Below are 19,877 nucleotides of genomic sequence, written 5' to 3' on the forward strand. Positions count from 1 at the left end.
TCTTTTGCCTTATTCTACATTTGTAAAAAAAAAACGACACTAACAATAGAACAAATTTACACTCATTATTTTTCCTTAATTTGCGCCAACGGAAATATAACTTTTTTTCCCCCTTTCTTGGCCTGCACGGCTTAAAGTGTCGGTTTTTAGTGACAGTTTGCGCGCGCATAGTAAAAATTTCTCTCATCATTTTACTCTAACTCGCTAAAAGAAGTGAAGAATAACTTCAGAAGTGTGAAAGAATGTTTCCTTTTTTATTATAATCCAAAAGTTACGCAGCGATAACAAAAAAAATAAAAATTACTTTATTTTACACAAAAACATTTACATTCTAAACGTAATAGGTAACGAATCGTTGAGATACACTAATAATTTTGCTTAACCTTATACATAATATACTTCTATGAGCACTAGCGTTTAAACTAGGTCTAGCATATATCTTAAATATCGTTTCGAGTGTCATTTATAAATTGGTTAAATTGTTTGTCGAGAGATCGTGTATTATGTTTATATTCATTCTAGGGCAATCTAAAACAAAACATTAGGCGATGTAATGACAAGGCGGATGTTTTAACCAGTCCTTCGTGAATTTAGAAACATTTGTTTATAAGTATACAGTTACGTAACGTAGAGCTAGTGGTGATTTTACAAATTTTCTAAGTTTTTGCCGCCCATGTTTATTCAATTGTCATGTCCTAGATCATGTTTAGAATCCAACAATTATGTTGCACGTAAAATAATGTTTCGGTTGGATTGTTGAGCACAAAATTATACACAAACCATCCAGTTCACAGCCTCCCACTAGTTGTAGGACTGACATGTATAGGTGAAGAGAAAAGGGAAATACACTTTTTGCTATTTTTGCTCTTTTCATTCATACAAAAGCGCTGAAGTCATGCAAAAATCATTTTGATTTGTATGAGGTAGCCAAAAATTGTTCCCAAAACTACCGGCCTAGGCTCCAGCCTACTCAGCCAGCCCGAGTCGAAGTCGCAATGGTTCGAAATTAAGCGAACCTAAAATCAACTTTATGCTCATACAAAACACATGCATATGAAATCTGAATATTGTGTGACAAAAGTTGTTGCAAACCTGTCCGAGTTTCGCTTCCGCATATAACTGTCTAAATTACAAACAGTCTGCAAACATCAAAGATTAAATTATTGTCGTGTTGCGTCGTGGCGTCTTACGATTACATTTCATGGTTATTATTAGCTTAATTTATTGCATTCGTCATGTTCCAGTTATAATTCCTAATCCATTTATCATAAACCAGTCAAACTGTGACCGCCACTTGGAATTTATTAATATAAATTGTTGGATCACTATTAATAATTGCTGGCATTGCAATGAAGACGTTGTTTATATGATACGTTTATAATAAATCTCATTACTGGGTAAACTTAAAATGTATCTACTTCAAAATGTTACATTGTAACAACTGTACATATAAAATCCCTGCCATGTGATGCTGGAAGGGGTTTAGTGTGGGCTGAAGAGTTGGTAGGCTATCTACTAGAAAAACTCTTCGAGAGTGATGTAACGATTGAAGCGGTCATGCAATTTGTGATACCATTTTCTTCTTTTTCAGGTTTTAGTTTCAGCGATTACCTCTTCATCGGCGCGAAAATTTCAAGCGAGCATTCTGTTGAGGTCAGACAACTGGAAAAACTCGCTGGGGCCCAACTCTGGAGAATACGGTGGACGTTTAATCGTTAGCGGTGTTTTAATAATAAAGTTTTCTTTATAGTTACGAGCATATACACAAGGCCACAGATCACAATTATCGCATTGACATCGATATTGTTTATATTATAGGCAAAAGTACACATTATACAATATATTATATGCCCCTAGGCATCATCTGGGCACTAAATATTGAAACTTTGTATGACAAGCATAAGGTATAGATACCGGCAGAACATATGTCTTTGCCTGCGCAGAAGCGATTTTTAGGTATCACTGCGAGGGGAGGCGGCGGGAGAGTGAATTGTCGATCGCGTGATTGGTAAATCAGTTGACGTTTGCGTCCTGCCCTGTGTACGATGCACAAACTTTCCCCCACTCCCTTGTTTAATGCTCAAGAAGTTTGCCGGTATCTGTATTACTAAATGTTAATGTTTATTGAGAATGAAACAATTTCCAGTAGAAAATATTTTGTTTCTTGTATAGTTTCGTAAACTAAAATAAGGTCAATTAGAGTTTCATGCGCGATGTAGGTTACTGCTGACATCACCCTGATGCGTTATTGGCATCGGCATAACTAAGCCAGTTATTTAGGCAATTGCTAAAAATAGATCTCATTCAAAATGGCTACGTTTCGGATATGATTATTAAACACTGCAAAGGAAGTGAATAAAATTACAAGTCTCAAAGAAAGGTTAATTTTCAAGTAGTACAAAAGTAAGTATCTCCGACCTCGAAATGGACTTATGCGGATGTAGAAGTTTTGCAACTTACGCCCCCGTTTCTACACGAAATATAAGTCGTCCATTGTTCTATAGAAAGTGCGTTTGACAGCCATACTTTTCATAGAATATACGACTGAAAAAGATGTTTAAACCAAGTGTTAAACAGTTGATTTCTTTTTGTGCTTTCCACAATTTAATAATATTGAACCAATGTGATTAGCAATGTGCAAGTATCGAAGCATTTGTCTATTTATCAACGTCAATCGACGACTAATATTTAGGTTTAAACAGCATTCGTAAATCGGTCAGCCATTGTTTTCGTGTATTACGTTATATTCGTGTTATAACGTGATGTGCCGATTCAAAAAAACTTTCTCCTTTTAATAATAAAAATATATTTACAAATTGATTCCACAGGCCTAATAAACCTAAGAGTACTAAAAGGCATTATCAAAATTGTTTAATGAGAAACATTACAGCGAATCTAATACATTAGTTTTACGTATTGTTGCACACTGCTTTTGTTTTTTTGTGAAACAAGCAGGATGTTAAGTGATACCGCCGCCCATGGACACTTTCAATGCCAGAGGGCTCGTGAGTCCATTGCCGTGGTGGAATGACGGACGTCGAGGTCCATATTATGTAAGTCGTTATCATAGATTTGCGTTTAATACCTTAAATGGAACGATATATATGTTTGCGTTATAACGCAATGTTTATTTTTATCGATTACATAGTATGTAGGTGGAACTTATTTTAATTAGCAGTAGTTAGTCCAACAACTATTATTCAACTTCCCACACACACATCAGTGATTATCGAAGATGTGTTTGTATAATTTTTATCATTTGTAAACGATTTATTTGCAAATTATGTATCAAAGACTGTTAAAGTAAAAATACGTTGTAACCTCTTTTGTATATACTAAGACCTTTGGGTTGTTATTTATTTTTGGATGGCCATGCGAAAACTCTCGTTGAAATATTGTTTGTATTGTTATAAATAATTTATTTATTGCTTATTTTATTTTCCTCCTGAATTCTTCCAATCTCTAACTCTTATACTGCACTATAAAAATCTACTTCAAGTAAACTGATAGGTTACGCTTTTTTAGAATAGGGACCTTCAATACCTACTACGGAACGCCCAATTAGGGCAGATATCCCTGCTATTGGACACCCAATTTTAAACGGCCTTTGAAGCCGGAGGAGAATACTCTTACATTGGAGAATTGCAAGTCGTATCTCTTAGGGAAGAACCCCACTGGGTGTCAATTCCACAGTTCGCGAGTTCGCAGAAGAAAGTGTCTTGTGAAGCGGGCTGTCGGAGACTTCCCGCCATCAAGGTGATGCTGTTGAAAATTTGAAATGTTGTCGTACAGTGTTGAAACGAGGCAGGAGGGATCAGCCCTATCTGTCCGTAGAGAGAGAGAATCAAACCGATAAGAAATACATTGGTAATTCACAATTCGACAAGCCCTTCGTTCAATTTGGACAATGGGAAGAAGCTGGTATTTGGGAGCACCGCCCCAGAGATAATGAGCAGTACTCAATATGAGGTCGTATTTGAGCCTGTTAAAATGCTAGACATACAAAACAATTAAGAGACAATCATACAATCACGACTAATAATCTTAACTATGCGCAAAGTATGATTTCGATTACAAAGGGAATCAAAATAGCGCCACTGGTCTAAAAAAAATTGACTAAAGGCCCGAGGTTAGTATTCGCACATATACCCCCTCCTATATTCACCGGCTACAGGTGCTCCAGTCGCGCCAGGGGTGCGCCCTTCTATGAAACGTCGATCTTCACCTGGAGCTCCCTACCATAGCCCAATGGATGAAGTTGGCGTCCACACGCCACTTTGACAAGGCTAAACACCCAATCTGCTGGTGCGTAAAAGCATCAACTATTACCCCTTCCCGACAAAAAGGGCTCGTAGGAGGCCCCGACACATTCTAACGGATCGGGACGATACAATTACCGTAGCGAACGATAAATGAAAAGCCGTCCGCGCGGCCAATTATAATAATAAAAATACGACGATTAGGGTAAAAAACCGCCTTCACCAGGGAAGGCGAGGAGGAGGAGGAGGTGATTGGTGACCACTCTGCGACGGCCCAAGCTGAGGTTCGAGTCTCACAGGAGACGCCCTTGCGCTAGCCGCGGGATAAATCGCCATTCTGGCCGAGCTACGCTCGCCAAAACAGCGCGAGCTGAGCTGTAAAGGCCCTTAAAGCTAACAGCGAGATTCCATAAAAAAATCGCATTTCATGGAAATCATGGAAATTTAAAATAATAACTCCCATTTATCTGTTATTAATATTAGGATAGAAACTACGAGTGTAAGGCAATTGGTTGGTTTAATTAAATAAAAATTCGACGACGCCACACTCGTCACTTTTTATCGTGGTTTCAATTAAACGAACTAGATGGCGCTGCAAACAAAATTCCTACGTTTTAACAATATATCTATACTCGGCTTCTAATGTAATTGAGTCTGATCTGATCTGTGTCAACACAACTACAGTTGCCATACAATCTGTAAAGTATCTACTCATGATTCGAGTGCTTTTCAGTATATAAAATAAAAATGTGTGCGTGTACTAGTGTACACACCTAAGTGAAACTTCTTTATGACCATATTTTTCGCAAAATGATCTACTATATGCAACTTTACACAAATTGGTTAAATAAAAGGCTTTTATTATCATAGACATGAATACAAATAATACAATTATTTTATTTTACCTTATTACTACTAAGATTATTACAAAATTTCATTAATTGTAATAGAATTATTAGTATCATTGATGTCGTTATTACATATTTTTGTTATTAATGGCGTCGAATCTCCTCGAATCAACCGCGGCAGGGACATGAAAAAGATGGCGCATAACGGAAAATGTGACGCGTAACCGAAAAATGTGACGGCAAACTTTTTTACAACGCCGACAAAGAAGTTTCACATCAAAAATGAAAATGGCTTTATTCATTTTAAGTACATATACATTATAATGTGTAACATTTGGGAATCCTTTTAAGCAAAATGTATGTCCCTAACCACGTTTGCTTAAAGCAACATCGAATAATATAAATAAATTCAGTTAAAGTTTTTTTTAATATTAGTAATAACTAATCGTATGGCGCTATAACCCTCTTTCTTGGCGTCAAACTGAACTGGAATGTACTTGGAAGACATGCGTTACGTAATGCACAGCTGTAATTTAACTCAACCTGTGATTGGGCTTATTATAATGTAGTAATCGAGGAAAAACACTTATAATAAATTAAAAAAAACATGAGAAAAATATTTATTTTCTTATAAAACTTGTAACATAGTTTTTGGTAGTGTAGGCAAGGACTCCTAAGGAGCAAACAACTAAAACTTCAGTGAGGTATCCAAATGCGATGTCTTTGGTCGACTTCTCTTTGATCAGATCAGCTGGTTTAGGATTTTTCTTACTTATCTGTAAAAAAAATGTATAGGACATATATAAAATAAAGTTAGGTATTACGGCCAATTACGTTCCTTTTTTTTATAGAACAGGGGGCAAACGGGCAGTAGGCTCAACTGATGTTAAGTGATACCGCCGCCCATGGACACTCACATTGCCAGAAGGCTCGAAAGTACGTTACCGGCCTTTCAACAATTGGTACGCTCTTTTCTTGAAGCACCCTAAGTGGCTCAAAAATACTTCACAGGGCAGCTGGTTCCACATAGCGGTGGTGCGCGGCAAAAATGGCCTTGAAAATCGCTCGGCCGTGGAACGGCGGATATCGAGGTGATACGGGTGGAATTTTATATTCTGCCTCGACGGTGATGAAAATCAGCTGCAAGTATCCGAACAACTCCTCTGAACATCATGGTAAATGCGGTAGAAGATGCAGAGTGACCCCACATATCTACGTAACGCCAAAGGTTTCTATAGGAGTATGAAGATAGTACAATAGACGCAAATTGGTATCCACAAATGCGCACACGCATTGCTTATAACTATAGTAATCAACTCAAACTCAACAACTTTATTCATATAGGCAAACAAATACACTTATGGACGTCAACAGAAAAGATGTAAAATCTATAAAGCTGGCAAGAACTGGCAAGAAACTGCCGCTAATCGCTAAGTTTTGAGTCATACAAATTGTTCGAACAAGCAATCACAAGGATAATTTAAATAATCATCAAATTTATAAAAAAGTTTTATTCAGTTTTTTTTTTAATATAACTTTTATGTAAGTATGCTGTATTTAATTGACAATTCGATATACAATCGACTGCAAACCCATAATTTCTTCTGACAACTGACATGTCAAAATGAACAAATATGTAGTCTGTGGTACATTTTTAAAACAATAAAAACTTTTTTTTTATGAAGGAGGTAAAAATGCACAACTGCAGGCCCGCGAGCGCATGCAGTCGCTATCGCGGGGACTGTGGGGATGGTTAACTCTTGTCCCTCTGCTAATCAGAGGGGAGAAACCCGACCCACTAAAATTTCCTCCTGAGCCCTCCATATCGCCTGCTATGCCGGACACATTCATTCTGAATGAATGACGTCTGGCACCGCATTGAGACCCCGGGGGTCGCACTAGGCATTCAACCCAGGGAACTCGGGCAAAACAATAAAAACTGACCTAACTGTCATCAACTCTTGGCTTGTATAATTTGCTATACGAGTCCAGTAGTGGCAATGCGCAGGAGTAAAAATTAATATTTTATTATAAATCCCAGAAATTTAAAATTATCACAATTTAAGTCGAAAGTACTCAAAATTATTGATACATCCAAATTTCTCAATTCTTTTACTATGTTAGCAAGAGGCAAAAGTCCAGATGCCCAATTAAATTTTGATGTAAGTACTGTAGCGACCTACAATAACCGCGATGACGTCATACCATGAAACGCGCTAACGAAGTGTTTCCGTTGTGAAAACCACTTCTCGACTTTAGTCCTTCGGGTCAGACTGGTTGGTCACTTTCGGTTCGAGGAACTGTTTACCATCATAGTATTGTCTTTTGTTAACATAGCTTTTACACATTTAGAAAACACTTTTAAAACTATGTATTATTATTAGAAACTTATAATTATTTACATAATTTTTTTTCTCTACCATCATTCCCAGCAATACAAATAAAAAAGCCTTTTAATATACTACCTAATCCAACTTCGGCTTATGGTTTCCTGTATAATTTTCTTAGTTCAAATAGTTTAATTATTTTATAGTTTGTATTAAGATTTTTATGGTTGTTTGTATTAACAGTGTATTTTGTATCTACTTGATTTCACTGGTCGTGTCCACATGTTATAGGGACGGCACCGATTTTTCTATATTTCTTTTTCGTATCTATGTCAATTTATATCATGTGTTTGTCCCAATTATGTGGTCGTAATAAAAAAAAAAAAATAATAATTTAGTTTGTCTATCGCACTACATTTAAAATACCTTTGTATGAATTCCTTTCATAGCTTTGATCTCCCGTCTAATACTGTTAATATTTCCCAAGATTTTCTTAACACCGGTTTGCATCTGCCTAGTAATGGGCGAATCTGGTGGTTCAAATTTTATCTGATTTTGGATCCGACAGTAATCACGTAGGACGTACTGAACTGTCGCTTCCAATATATATATTTGTTGTAGATGACTGCCTAAAATTGCCAGGCAATCCACGACACTGAAAATATATACGATTTAATTATTCACAATTAATTTGCAAGAATATGGTACAAAAGTATGATGGTGGTACACTGTAAACTTTGCTTATTCTGCGTACAAAATTGGTTTATAATTAAAAGGTAGAATTTTTATAGTATATTACATAACATTATCAATCAAATATACAGGTGAAGTGAAAAGTCCCAAAAAATAAAGTGGTGGTCCAGAGATACCTTTGGAGGAACCTTTAGAGGAACCCGAATAACCCCCATGGATGTTCTAGAATAACAATTGTCAGAATTTCAAAAACCATTTCAGTTTAGGGAGCGTTCAAGTATTACGTAACGAATTTGGGTTCCTCTTCTATAACGTTACAATGCGAGGCGGGGATTGCATAACGCGGTAATATTATTTTCGACTTTCCAGTACTTTACACCTCATATTGGTAAGTTTTAGGTTTAAAGAGTCACTGGGGGTGGTCACGAAACGTTTTACTATTGGATTCACTATGTCATCTTGTAAAACGTTACGATGCGGGGCGGGGATTGAATTACGCGTTATTGTTTAGTATTATTTTCCACATTCCAGTACTTAACACCACATAATGGTAAGTTTTAGGTTTAAAGAGTCACTGGGGGTGGTCACGAAACGTTTTACTATTGGATTCACTATGTCATCTTGTAAAACGTTACGATGCGGGGCGGGGATTGAATTACGCGTTATTGTTTAGTATTATTTTCCACATTCCAGTACTTAACACCACATAATGGTAAGTTTTAGGTTTAAAGAGTCACTGGGGGTGGTCACGAAACGTTTTACTATTGGATTCACTATGTCATCTTGTAAAACGTTACGATGCGGGGCGGGGATTGAATTACGCGTTATTGTTTAGTATTATTTTCCACATTCCAGTACTTAACACCACATAATGGTAAGTTTTAGGTTTAAAGAGTCACTGGGGGTGGTCACGAAACGTTTTACTATTGGATTCACTATGTCATCTTGTAAAACGTTACGATGCGGGGCGGGGATTGAATTACGCGTTATTGTTTAGTATTATTTTCCACATTCCAGTACTTAACACCACATAATGGTAAGTTTTAGGTTTAAAGAGTCACTGGGGGTGGTCACGAAACGTTTTACTATTGGATTCACTATGTCATCTTGTAAAACGTTACGATGCGGGGCGGGGATTGAATTACGCGTTATTGTTTAGTATTATTTTCCACATTCCAGTACTTAACACCACATAATGGTAAGTTTTAGGTTTAAAGAGTCACTGGGGGTGGTCACGAAACGTTTTACTATTGGATTCACTATGTCATCTTGTAAAACGTTACGATGCGGGGCGGGGATTGAATTACGCGTTATTGTTTAGTATTATTTTCCACATTCCAGTACTTAACACCACATAATGGTAAGTTTTAGGTTTAAAGAGTCACTGGGAGTGGTCACGAAACGTTTTACTATTGGATTCACTATGTCATCTTGTAAAACGTTACGATGTGGGGCGGGGATTGAATTACGTGTTATTGTTTAGTATTATTTTCCACATTCCAGTACTTTATACCACATAATGGTAAGTTTTAGGTTTAAAGAGTCACTGGGGGTGGTCACGAAACGTTTTACTATTGGATTCACTATGTCATCTTGTAAAACGTTACGATGCGGGGCGGGGATTGAATTACGTGTTATTGTTTAGTATTATTTTCCACATACCAGTACTTTATACCACATAATGGTAAGTTTTAGGTTTAAAGAGTCACTGGGGGTGGTCACGAAACGTTTTACTATTGGATTCACTATGTCATCTTGTAAAACGTTACGATGCGGGGCGGGGATTGAATTACGTGTTATTGTTTAGTATTATTTTCCACATTCCAGTACTTTATACCACATAATGGTAAGTTTTAGGTTTAAAGAGTCACTGGGAGTGGTCACGAAACGTTTTACTATTGGATTCACTATGTCATCTTGTAAAACGTTACGATGCGGGGCGGAGATTGAATTACGTGTTATTGTTTAGTATTATTTTCCACATACCAGTACTTTATACCACATAATGGTAAGTTTTAGGTTTAAAGAGTCACTGGGGGTGGTCACGAAACGTTTTACTATTGGATTCACTATGTCATCTTGTAAAACGTTACGATGCGGGGCGGGGATTGAATTACGTGTTATTGTTTAGTATTATTTTCCACATTCCAGTACTTTATACCACATAATGGTAAGTTTTAGGTTTAAAGAGTCACTGGGGGTGGTCACGAAACGTTTTACTATTGGATTCACTATGTCATCTTGTAAAACGTTACGATGCGGGGCGGGGATTGAATTACGTGTTATTGTTTAGTATTATTTTCCACATACCAGTACTTTATACCACATAATGGTAAGTTTTAGGTTTAAAGAGTCACTGGGGGTGGTCACGAAACGTTTTACTATTGGATTCACTATGTCATCTTGTAAAACGTTACGATGCGGGGCGGGGATTGAATTACGTGTTATTGTTTAGTATTATTTTCCACATTCCAGTACTTTATACCACATAATGGTAAGTTTTAGGTTTAAAGAGTCACTGGGAGTGGTCACGAAACGTTTTACTATTGGATTCACTATGTCATCTTGTAAAACGTTACGATGCGGGGCGGAGATTGAATTACGTGTTATTGTTTAGTATTATTTTCCACATACCAGTACTTTATACCACATAATGGTAAGTTTTAGGTTTAAAGAGTCACTGGGGGTGGTCACGAAACGTTTTACTATTGGATTCACTATGTCATCTTGTAAAACGTTACGATGCGGGGCGGGGATTGAATTACGTGTTATTGTTTAGTATTATTTTCCACATTCCAGTACTTTATACCACATAATGGTAAGTTTTAGGTTTAAAGAGTCACTGGGAGTGGTCACGAAACGTTTTACTATTGGATTCACTATGTCATCTTGTAAAACGTTACGATGTGGGGCGGGGATTGAATTACGTGTTATTGTTTAGTATTATTTTCCACATTCCAGTACTTTATAACACATATGGGTAAGTTTTAGGTTTAAAGAGTCACTGGGGAGTGGTCACGAAACGTTTTACTATTGGATTCACTATGTCATCTTGTAAAACGTTACGATGCGGGGCGGGGATTGAATTACGTGTTATTGTTTAGTATTATTTTCCATATTCCAGTACTTTATACCACATAATGGTAAGTTTTAGGTTTAAAGAGTCACTGGGAGTGGTCACGAAACGTTTTACTATTGGATTCACTATGTCATCTTGTAAAACGTTACGATGCGGGGCGGGGATTGAATTACGTGTTATTGTTTAGTATTATTTTCCACATTCCAGTACTTTATACCACATAATGGTAAGTTTTAGGTTTAAAGAGTCACTGGGAGTGGTCACGAAACGTTTTACTATTGGATTCACTATGTCATCTTGTAAAACGTTACGATGCGGGGCGGGGATTGAATTACGTGTTATTGTTTAGTATTATTTTCCACATTCCAGTACTTTATAACACATATGGGTAAGTTTTAGGTTTAAAGAGTCACTGGGGGGGTGGTCACGAAAAGTTTTACTATTGGATTCACTATGTCATCTTGTAAAACGTTACGATACGGCGCGGGGATTGAATTACGTGTTATTGTTTAGTATTATTTTCCACATTCCAGTACTTTATAACACATATGGGTAAGTTTTAGGTTTAAAGAGTCACTGGGGGTGATCACGAAACGTTTTACTATTGGATTCACTATGTCATCTTGTAAAACGTTAAGATGTGGGGCGGGGATTGAATTACGTGTTATTGTTTAGTATTATTTTCCACATTCCAGTACTTTATAACACATATGGGTAAGTTTTAGGTTTAAAGAGTCACTGGGGGTGGTCACGAAACGTTTTACTATTGGATTCACTATGTCATCTTGTAAAACGTTACGATGCGGGGCGGGGATTTAATTACGCGTTATTGTTTAGTATTATTTTCCACATACCAGTACTTTATACCACATAATGGTAAGTTTTAGGTTTAAAGAGTCACTGGGGGTGGTCACGAAACGTTTTACTATTGGATTCACTATGTCATCTTGTAAAACGTTACGATGCGGGGCGGGGATTGAATTACGCGTTATTGTTTAGTATTATTTTCCACATACCAGTACTTTATACCACATAATGGTAAGTTTTAGGTTTAAAGAGTCACTGGGGGTGGTCACGAAACGTTTTACTATTGGATTCACTATGTCATCTTGTTAAACGTTACGATGCGGGGCGGGGATTGAATTACGCGTTATTGTTTAGTATTATTTTCCACATACCAGTACTTTATACCACATAATGGTAAGTTTTAGGTTTAAAGAGTCACTGGGGGTGGTCACGAAACGTTTTACTATTGGATTCACTATGTCATCTTGTAAAACGTTACGATGCGGGGCGGGGATTGAATTACGTGTTATTGTTTAGTATTATTTTCCACATACCAGTACTATATACCACATAATGGTAAGTTTTAGGTTTAAAGAGTCACTGGGGGTGGTCACGAAACGTTTTACTATTGGATTCACTATGTCATCTTGTAAAACGTTACGATGCGGGGCGGGGATTGAATTACGTGTTATTGTTTAGTATTATTTTCCACATACCAGTACTTTATACCACATAATGGTAAGTTTTAGGTTTAAAGAGTCACTGGGGGTGGTCACGAAACGTTTTACTATTGGATTCACTATGTCATCTTGTAAAACGTTACGATGCGGGGCGGGGATTGAATTACGCGTTATTGTTTAGTATTATTTTCCACATACCAGTACTTTATACCACATAATGGTAAGTTTTAGGTTTAAAGAGTCACTGGGGGTGGTCACGAAACGTTTTACTATTGGATTCACTATGTCATCTTGTTAAACGTTACGATGCGGGGCGGGGATTGAATTACGCGTTATTGTTTAGTATTATTTTCCACATACCAGTACTTTATACCACATAATGGTAAGTTTTAGGTTTAAAGAGTCACTGGGGGTGGTCACGAAACGTTTTACTATTGGATTCACTAGGGGTGGGGGGGTGTCATCTTGTAAAACGTTACGATGTGGGGTGGGGATTGAATTACGCGTTATTGTTTAGTATTATTTTCCACATACCAGTACTTTATACCACATAATGGTAAGTTTTAGGTTTAAAGAGTCACTGGGGGTGGTCACGAAACGTTTTACTATTGGATTCACTATGTCATCTTGTAAAACGTTACGATGCGGGGCGGGGATTGAATTACGCGTTATTGTTTAGTATTATTTTCCACATACCAGTACTTTATACCACATAATGGTAAGTTTTAGGTATAAAGAGTCACTAGGGGTGGTCACGAAACGTTTTACTATTGGATTCACTATGTCATCTTGTAAAACGTTACGATGCGGGGCGGCGATTGAATTACGTGTTATTGTTTAGTATTATTTTCCACATTCCAGTACTTTATACCACATAATGGTAAGTTTTAGGTTTAAAGAGTCACTGGGGGTGGTCACGAAACGTTTTACTATTGGATAAAGAAAACGTTACGGTTTGTTCATGGGAGGGGGGAGTTCAAGAATCTCAAAAAATGCGTGACGTTATAATAATAATAATAATTTATTGCAAGAATATGGTACAAAAAGGTGACACAATAGTAATTGTCTTTGAAGGAGTTTTACATTTTACATTATTAGTCATATTAAAATTGGTAAATTCTTATATTATTTGTATCGTACATATCATATCTAATGTTATTTAACTTATATAACTACTAACGCAATAATCATTTATTCAGTCATATTTTTTTTCCATAAGTAACAAATTGATTTTTACAGACTCTAGTCGGAAGATCTTTAAATTCGTTTAGTAAATTATTGTAAACCTCAATAGCCATACTTGAACACTCCCTTATTTATTGATATAGAACCTCTATATAGATTTTTGATAAATTATGATTTTTTAAAAGTCTTTTTAATCCACAATATTGTTAAAAGCCATACTTTATTGGACTCTCAATAACACTTTGTTTCTCATACTCTCAAATAACCAATTGCACCGTTTTAACCAAGTCATGTCAGTTCATCCCACCATAAACACAATTTAACAGAAAGACACGAAAGTCTTGCCTTCTGGTTAAGTTTTTTAAATGAGTAATAACTAGTTAGCTACTTAAGATATAATTATTTTTTTAAATGTCAATACAGATTTTAAACTTACTTATAATTATCTCCTTTGTTAACATGAAGTCCGGCAATTGTATTCAATTTCCATGATTTTGTATGAAACGCTCGGAGTCCATACTTCAGTCTTTGTCTTTCAAATGGCATCTCAACACCCAATTCTCTCATACCATCATCTTCTAGAAGTAGAAAGCTTCTCAAATCGATATCATTCTTTATAATGACAGATCTCAATCTTTCACAATTCATACCGTACAAAAGATTTGATATTTCATTGATGTATTTCGGTCTGAAAATAAATAAATAGAAAATAGTATTGTCTTTTATTAACATAACCTTTACACATTTAAAGAAAACACTTTTTTAACGGATTGAAGCTATGTATTATTATAGACTTATAATTATTTAAAAATAGAGGACACAGTGAGTCATTTCTGCAAAAACTCGTGACATTCAAATCAACAGTAGAAACTCAAATCAATTTTACAATTAAACTGACAGTTGGACAACACAGAAAATAAGTGAATTGCTATTTAAAGGCCGGCAACGCACTTGCGAGCCATGGGCTGCGGTAAAAAACAGAGATATTAAATGAGATGTCTTTGATGATGTTCGTATTACTCTAGCGGTCCATATCACAATTCGCAAGACTGGTCCACTTTATTTGTTTAAACAAATTCAATTTATTTTAAACTGTAAAGATGAGAACAAAGGAATAAAATACCTTTCATCACTATTAATGCCGGGATAATAATCTTGCCAAGTGGTCAACTCATTTATGTCTTCTCCATAAATTTCTGCGTCTTCAATTTCAAAATAATTACTAAGCATTTCTATAATCTCTGGATAACCGTGGGATTCTGCTATATCCATGACAGTTCTGCCTTGTAAGTCCACTTCTTTTACTCTTGCCCCTTTTTCTATTAGAATTTCTAGAATTTTAGCTTGATTATGATGTGAAGCCCAGAAAAGTGCCTGAAACATTTAAAATTTATTATTTATTTCTCTTCAGACCAAAACAATGCTTTGAGGATGTTCGTGAGACTGCCATGATATTGTAAATGTTATTAAATGCACAAATTTATATTTTTTCTGTCTGTACTAGTTAGTCCGAATTTTTACGTCACTTGAAATACGCTTAACTAAATAATAAACAGTTCAAAATAGACAAATTAAAAACTGTAACATTTTAAAATTTAGGCTATTTTACGGAATTTTGTGTACATAAATAATAACTATATTTATAAAGATAAATATCACTTAAGTTATTTACCATTTATAAATAACCTTTAATCTAAGAAGCCAGTAGGTTTTCTTTTTGTTGACCATGTTACATTGACCCCGTATAAGCTATTGCCTGTACCCCTCTGACGCTACACTATTATATATAGGAAGCGGACAACAGATACCAACAGCTCTGATCGGATACCTCACATCAGACCGGTCAAATTCTCAAATAGTAATAAGTCTATAATATTAATTATTTGTTGTGCACCTCATATCGGGCCAATAGTCATATTTAGTTAAGTGTCAATTATTGTAGGAGTAATTAATTACAGTATTTAAAAAAAAAATATTTAGTTTTTTTTAATAAAGAGCAAAAAACTCACAGTCCATCCTTGTCTATCTCGCATTTCAATATTTATATTCTTTGATAGTAGAAGTTGGACTACTGTTACCAAACCACTGCCAACAGCTCTCATTAACGGTGTTTGCCCATATTTATCACCAATGTTCAGTAAACAATTGTGTGCAATTAAGTTTTTTACTATATCATAAAATATGTCTTCACTAGCATTGGTATTTGAACATGCTACCATCACAGGTGTCACGGAATCTGTAAAGTATTTTTATAAAACATTGCTTGTGCTTAAATTAAAACTTTTTTAATAGCCCAACACATTCAAAACTTCAGTTATGTAATAAACTAAAGAAAGACAATACAGCTAACAGTCAACAGAGCCAGCAAATTTTTGAAGTGAAACTTCTTTATCAGAGTTGAAAAAAAAATTATCATCACAATTTTCCGCTACGCGCCATCTTTTTCTTGTCCCTACCATGGTTGATTCCAACAGATTCGCAGTCATTCATAACAAAAATATATAATAATAGTAATAATTCTATTACAATTAATGAAATTCTATAAAAATCTTAGTAGTATAAGGAAACATGAAATTGTATTATATGTATTCATGTGTATGATAATAAAAGCCTTTTGTTAAACTTTATCTAATTAAACTTCATTGAACCAATTTCGGTAAAGTTGCATATATTGAATATCTTTTGAAAAAGAAGTTTCACTTCTTACGTATGTACACTAATACACGCACACATTTTTTAAAAAACTTTTATCATGTTATTCATCAAACCTATCATACAAAACTGTTTTCATGATATAACTTGTTAATTGTAATATTCATAACCACCATAGTATCACATCCATTCCATATAGGCTCCTTATTTCATTTTATCTTTATGAAAATAAGTATTTTTAGAGGTATTGTTTAATAATAATAAACTAAATGTATCATGTTAAATAAGTAAACTTATGTAATATGTTCTTACCAGAATGCAAATTTGGATCAGCACCTTTTTCAAGAAGAAAATCAACAATTTTCTTTTGAGCATGAAAACAAGCATGCATGAGAGCTGTCCATCCACTGTCCAATTTGAAATTAACATTGTTCAACTCTGAAATTGATTTCCTTTAAATTAATAATGTTATTGCAATTATCATGGCATCATGATGAATCTAAACAAAAGAAAAAAAAAACATCATATTTCTCCATTCTGACATCACATCTATGACTATGCATGAGCTTGTTATAACTATTTAAATTGTTGCACTACTACTAATAATAGAAAACTAACAACATAATTTATGCTATCTTAAATGTCAGAACTTTCATATGCTTTATTTTGGCATAGACCCAACTTACATTGTCTTCTGTATCTTTAATTACTATGTTGCAAATTATAAATATAACTTACCAAGATCTATAATTTTCTCTACCTCTTTAAGGTCACCATTTATTATAGCTGCTTGTAATTTATTTTCAGTCTTTTTAACTACATTCTCTTGAAATGTGAAGTAGTTTTTACGCTTTTTCTGTAAGCATTACAATGTTTAAAAGACAACATATAAATTCATAATTGGAATGATTGAATAGATGTATCATCAACAGTAGATTTTCATTCAAGATTTTCTTGATGTTTTCCAATTGACAATAAAATTCGATTTTGCAATACATAGTTGTATTGTTTAGTATATATAAATTGCATATTTACCGGCTCATCATCAAATAAAAAGTCGTCACTGTCTGTCTCTTCAGAAGTAAAACCTGTACCATAATACATCACAAAACAATACTATGAGCTGAGAACCTGAAATACATATTCAAAGTTTATAGCCGTTTTAAATAATAATTAGTATTATTCACATTTCATGTATTATTTTATACACTATTTTTTAACACGCACGTAATAAGGTAAAACACGAAAAAGAAGAATTACCTTTACTTTAAAATATAATTTTTTTCTTCGTTTAAATTTTAAACATAAAAAATGCTATTTTCAATTTCATCTGTTGATCTTTAATGTTGATTGTTGACATAAACCACTGACATTTGACATTTGAGATATAAGATTTCCTTTCTTCACGAACTCAAAATGACAGAGCAGTTATACTTTTTTATATGACCATGGATTTGGTCAGGAACAATAACACTAATTGTTGAGTCATAAGAAGTTAAGTTAAGAAAGAATCCAATTTCCGCAGTTTTTTTAAATTCAAACCAAATCCCTCTCACATATTCTCAAAAGCGCCACATTAGGGCTTTAAAAAAGCGCTGGTTTGGCTACAGGTTTTATTATCCACTACTAGGAAATAATAATAAATGACAGCGCATAAGCTACTACCAAGCACAGATCAACGACACCGATTTTAATATTAGACAGTCTTTACATTATAAGAGTTCCTGAATAAAAATCATTAATTGGTATTTTTTTGCATATTGTTCCACATATTTTTACTTTTACTAACCAAGATTCTATGAGAATGATGGACTTGAATCTTTGAAGTGTGGATCTCAAGCTTGGAACTCATTCTTAGCGTCGGAAGGATAATAGACAACAGTTCCAATTAAGCGACTACGAGAGCGTTTGTTAACATTTAATTAACGTCAGGGAGCTATTGTGTCAGCGCTGAGCTTTAGGGCTGCCAAGCTTCGTCTGTTGCGTCTTGATGAACCCACAAGTCATCCCGTTCCGAATTGTTGTTGAAATTCCTGTACGTATGTAAAAATATTTTTTGTGCTTTATACATTGCTTGCTCGGTGACAGTTTACATTGTTTTGCTCGCATATCATGAAACAATGTATAGTCTATTAGGGAATTGTCGTTTGTGGAGTTACGCAGACAAATCTCGTAGTCCTCACAGGTGCCGCTTGCTAATGATGTGATGCCGTGGGGCACCTTCGGCGTTGACGTTAGGGACTCTCATTGGAACTTGTACAAGTATCCTTTGAATAGCATTCACGGCTCGAGACTTTATTTTATTATTTTCAACTCCAGTAAAATATGACAATACCCACTTCATATCTTTCAAAAATTTCACTCTGTTTGGGACACAGTTATCGCATTTATGTCATTTTTAATAAAATTCATGCATATTTATTATGAAACCTTTGCGATTGTTAATTTTTATCTGATAATTGATTTAAAATTATATTAAAAGCTATTGTATGTATATATTGCTGTATATTATGTGATAATAATAGATTATATATCCTGATTTGATTCTTGGTGATAATTGCATAAATAAACGACTATCGCCCTTCGTAACAATATAAACCTATTTAGAAATATTTGAGAACCTCAAGAGTAATATTTCCGAATGTAATAAGCATTTTTCTGTAGCAGTGAAGGTAGCGAGATTTGATTTATCGCAGTGGGCCAAGCCAGGCGCTGACCGCCGCCCAAAGCCGCCCAACGGCCGCCCAACGCGTTATTAAACTTTTCCCCATATTAAACATTCCGGAGACGAATACATTTTATTGTTGCCTCGGTCCGACATCAGAAGCCTCTACAAAGCGAAACTCAAAGACGGCAAATGCGAAATAAATTGAAAGCAATTTGATATTGCGTTGTAAGTAATAGCCGTCAGAACCTACCCCGTTCTTCATGGATCTAATTATTTTGAAAACTTATTTCAACATTGCTCGTGAAATTTCTAGAGGATTGACTCCGTGACGTTTACTGCAGTGCAGAAATATTAGACACAATCGTTTTGGCACAAACGTAAAGAGTTATCCATGAATACAACATTTCTTATTAGCGAAGTTGGCTTTTGTAGCGCCGAGTCATATTTAAAAAGCAAAATCATCAAATTTATATTAATGTTCAATTTAATGGTTCATGTTACTGTATAATTTTGCCAAATAAGATGTTGTTATTTGGCAATGATAAATCTAATTAATTAATTATATCAGTTTAAAAAAGTAATTGGTTACATTAGCTGAAACTTTTAAGATTCTCTATGTAATCTAATAATTTGAAAAATAATTCTGTTGCCATGTCATATTAGTCATCTGCACTTAAAAGCAGGCTTAAATATTGCAATA

General features: G+C 35.0%; 1 protein-coding gene across 2 annotated transcripts; it reads right to left on the bottom strand.

Moving 5' to 3' along the window:
* Positions 1–5,711: 5,711 nt before the first annotated feature.
* LOC123715720 (ankyrin repeat, SAM and basic leucine zipper domain-containing protein 1) lies at positions 5,712–18,318 on the bottom strand. Of its 2 annotated transcripts, none has more exons than XM_045670969.1 (9): positions 18,299–18,318; positions 17,545–17,640; positions 17,248–17,365; positions 16,822–16,947; positions 15,867–16,093; positions 14,981–15,231; positions 14,294–14,545; positions 7,861–8,089; positions 5,712–5,883 (listed from the first exon to the last, which is right to left on the bottom strand). In XM_045670969.1, the coding sequence occupies exons 2-9, from the start codon at positions 17,611–17,613 to the stop codon at positions 5,728–5,730; spliced, it is 1,428 nt and encodes a 475-aa protein (XP_045526925.1). In that variant the 5' UTR covers positions 17,614–17,640; positions 18,299–18,318; the 3' UTR covers positions 5,712–5,727. The 2 variants fall into 2 exon arrangements, with proteins under 2 accessions (XP_045526925.1, XP_045526923.1); XM_045670967.1 differs by lacking the exon at positions 18,299–18,318 and adding an exon at positions 17,770–17,826.
* Positions 18,319–19,877: the final 1,559 nt, after the last annotated feature.

The sequence above is a fragment of the Pieris brassicae genome, chromosome 10 (assembly GCF_905147105.1).
Source record: "Pieris brassicae chromosome 10, ilPieBrab1.1, whole genome shotgun sequence".
NCBI lineage: Eukaryota > Metazoa > Arthropoda > Insecta > Lepidoptera > Pieridae > Pieris > Pieris brassicae.

Excerpts from the sequence above, each read along its gene's own strand:
- LOC123715720 (XM_045670969.1), bottom strand. The coding sequence starts at position 17,613 with ATGTATTATGGTACAGGTTTTACTTCTGAAGAGACAGACAGTGACGAC. Across the intron at positions 16,948-17,247 it reads AGAGAAAATTATAGATCTTG|AGTTGAACAATGTTAATTTC; the intron begins GTAAGTTATATT and ends AATCAATTTCAG. Across the intron at positions 5,884-7,860 it reads TGAAAGGAATTCATACAAAG|ATAAGTAAGAAAAATCCTAA; the intron begins GTATTTTAAATG and ends TTTTTTTTACAG.